This window comes from Camellia sinensis, chromosome 9, assembly GCF_055761805.1.
Source record: "Camellia sinensis isolate YWXY chromosome 9, ASM5576180v1, whole genome shotgun sequence".
NCBI classification, from domain to species: Eukaryota; Viridiplantae; Streptophyta; class Magnoliopsida; order Ericales; family Theaceae; genus Camellia; species Camellia sinensis.
This window is the reverse complement of record NC_138969.1, coordinates 24,907,501-24,910,784: the sequence shown is the minus strand read 5'-3', so window position 1 is coordinate 24,910,784 and position 3,284 is coordinate 24,907,501. Positions and strand designations below refer to the sequence as shown.

The following is a 3,284-nucleotide window of genomic DNA, read 5'->3' as shown; positions in this document are numbered from 1 at the left end:
ATATATATATATAAAAAAAAATTTTACTTTCATATATAATACCATATAATTTTTAAGGATAATTTCATTTCAATTTAGGTTTGTCAACACCACGTAGATAATACCACATGACTTCAAGACTACTGAATAATTACCCTGTTTATTAGATAATCCGGGAATACCATTTGGAGCTACATCTGAACATTCACAAGAAAATGGAATTGATTCCATTTCAATGTAATTTTTAAGACACAATCCACTCTCTTCAAATGCAACAATTCACACAAACAATTGGCTGACCATAAAACAAAAATACTTCTTTCAAGTTCTAACAGAAAAATACTTCATGGATCAAAATGGGCAGGTTTCAAGTTCAATTATGCCAACATGAGAGAGAGAGAGAGAGTGGTGGACCAACCGATAAACTAGACTCCATGTCCATGTCCAGCGAGAAAATATAAACAGAAGCTATCTCTGAAAACATGAGTCTCCTAATAAATAAGGTTCTTGTATTTTACTTAAACCGTAGAAACAAGGAAGATTTTATGTTATATAATTACACTTCAGTTGCTTATATATAAGCTTTAACCTAGAATTAGGCAATCCTTTCCACCATATACTAGTTGGAAGAAACGATAAAATTACAGAAGACAAGGATAGCATCTTAACTGGTTAAGTCATCTCAGTAATCAAGAGACCCCATAGATGCGATCCCAGAGCTCAAATTTCTTGACTCCTGTCCACTTGCGTAGTCGTCACAGTTGCTATCAGAGAGCCTCTGTGTTGGGACCGAGTTTAGAAGCTCCAGACCGCGTTTGCCCATCTGATGCACTTCTTGCGGAGAGAGTATCTTGATGCACCAAACACTGTTTACAAACTCCCTGGCATGGAAAGAGGCATAAGATGCTTACAAAAGACAACATTCAGAAAATAAATCGCAATGTCTCTCAATAAAGCAAGTGCCAAATTAATATGCACAGCACCATAAGCACTGGAAACTATAATGGATAGAGTCACAAGTTCACAACTGTAAAACAGGTTAGAGAATCTCTGATCATTTATCAATTTCAAATTTGATGAAAAATGACTAGAAGTGTGATCCAAGTTACAACCATTTCATCAAATTTATATAACAATTTTTTCAACAAATCAAAGATTCCTTCACCAAATTTCCAGTAGTCATATTTTTACTCAAATTTGATAAAATTTTTAAAAGAGCAAGGACAGAGATGGAGAGAGAAATTTTTCAACAAATCAAGGATGAACAAAATCCTCCACCAAATTTCCAATAGTCATATTTTTACTTAAATTAAATGAAATTTTTAAAAGAGTAAGGATTGGAGTTTCCATATTGGATAAAATATTATACCTAATTTTCACTCAAATTTGATGAAAAAAAAGGTTTGGAGATACAATCTATGAATATGAACTATCTTATTTCACCCAATAACTTTCAGCTGCCTTCCTGTGGTTGAGGAACAGCCAGAAATTATAAATTGGGTGGTGAAACCATATGATCGCAACAATTTGGACACTGAACGGGCTACATAACTAGTGTTGTGCTTGTAAGACCGACCTACTGATTTGAAATTTGGATGCAAATCATTGCCCTGAAAGAATTCTCACTGTACAACCATCGTAAAAAAACAATACTTAAGAAAGAAAGAAACAAAAAATTAAGGATTTGAAACTCACTGCCAGGGGTCATCACCAAGGAGAAGAACATCATTCTCCCGGTCAACAAATACAAGCTGCCAGCCTGATCTCAGGGGGTCCTCCAACTGGCCTTCGAGGCCGAACATGCGAGCAAGCTCACTGCGCAGCTCACGGTAGCTGCTGAATTTGGAGATATCTAGTGACCTGCCAAAGGACCCTGACTTGTGAACCTGTCAGTAACAACAATACTCATATTAATACTAAAGAAAGAGAAGATCAACATTACTATGAAAAGAAAAGAAAGAAAAATGGGTTCTCAAGGGATGAAATGGAAAGGATAATTATTTTTAGGGTAAATAACACTTTTCAACCCTTAAACTTTCATCCAAGTTTCATTTGGTCCTTCATCTTTTAATTGCAACAATTAAGCCCTCAGACTTTTATTTCAGTATGGTCCTCCCATCATTTACCGTTAAAATTTTGGACAGAAAATGCTCATGTGAGGGTTGCATGAGCACATTTTAGAGGCATTAGAGGATAAAATTTAGATGACAAATTATACTTTTCACCCGAATTCCACTTTGGTCGCACATATTTCAACTTTCACTCAAATTTCAAGAGGTGGGTTGACAGAAAAACAACGGTGGAACAGAGGTTTAAATTTGAAAAATTAATTGTTGCAATTAGAAGATGAGGGACCAAAGTGAAATTTGGGTGAACTGTGTAATTTACCCTTATTTTTAAGACATGCATAAATAGCAGTCAAGGATAATTTATTAGAAACCCAAAAAGTCAACTAACCTTAACAAAGGTTCTGGTTGGTGGGTTTGCTTGACCAACATTTTCCGAAGACTGCAGGAAACCCGATTCATCAATGCAACTGGAAGGTGTCACTACCGGATTAAGCGAAAAATCAGTGCCTGTAGTACTCAAATAATTGGAAGAAGCAAAGGGCATAGTCATGGAATCACCATCACTACCAACTCCCCTAATGCTTGATATCCCATTCTGCATTATAAGGGATGAGGAATCTATATTAACTCCAAACAAAAGATTGTTCTGCGGATCATTGCTACCTTCTTGATCAATGGAGCACTCTCTACCAGGAAATGGTGGCAATGAGATAGCATTTTGAGAGGTGGTTGTATGGGGCGGGCCCAACTGTTCCACCTGGGGCAGAATACATTGCGATGCTGCAGAGGGTAGAAGAGGATCAACCGCGACTCGTTTTGATGGCCACCCAGCTGAGGATAATAAAGCATCACTTCTTGGCAAGCTGAGCAGGTGGGATGTTTCGTCCTGGGAAAATGAACCCATAAAACTGTGGAGAGGAGAAACAACAGCATTGGTCGCAGGGTTCCCATTTGAGTCAGAAAAGCTCTGCTGTTGGCACATGGAAGAGATGGCTTGCAATGACGGTGACTGGGTTTGAGAGCTTGAACCAAACTGAGACATGGTAGAGACAACAGTCGAAACGTGCTGGTGATCAACCAGTTGCTGTGGCTGTTGTTGCGATAGTGGTTGCTGCTGATGCTGATTGGTGAATGAAAGCTGGTGTTGCAGTTGTTGCTGAAGAAGATGAGAATGAGCCTGAGCCTGAGCCTGTTGCTGGTTCTCTTTAACACTTTGAAGAAAAACGGGTTGAGGGT

At 38.1% G+C, this 3,284-nt stretch overlaps 1 protein-coding gene across 1 annotated transcript in view; it reads right to left on the bottom strand.

The window, feature by feature from the left end:
- Window positions 1-468: 468 nt before the first annotated feature.
- LOC114297395 (auxin response factor 6) overlaps window positions 469-3,284 on the bottom strand; it is an 8,419-nt gene continuing 5,603 nt past the window's right edge. Inside the window, exons 12-14 of the mRNA XM_028241807.2 lie at window positions 2,437-3,284; window positions 1,675-1,865; window positions 469-860 (exon numbers count right to left, since the gene is read on the bottom strand). The exon at window positions 2,437-3,284 is cut by the window's right edge and continues 318 nt beyond it. Of these exons, the coding sequence (XP_028097608.2) occupies window positions 662-860; window positions 1,675-1,865; window positions 2,437-3,284 (1,238 nt within the window). The 3' untranslated portion in view covers window positions 469-661. The remainder of the gene's footprint in view (window positions 861-1,674; window positions 1,866-2,436) is intronic.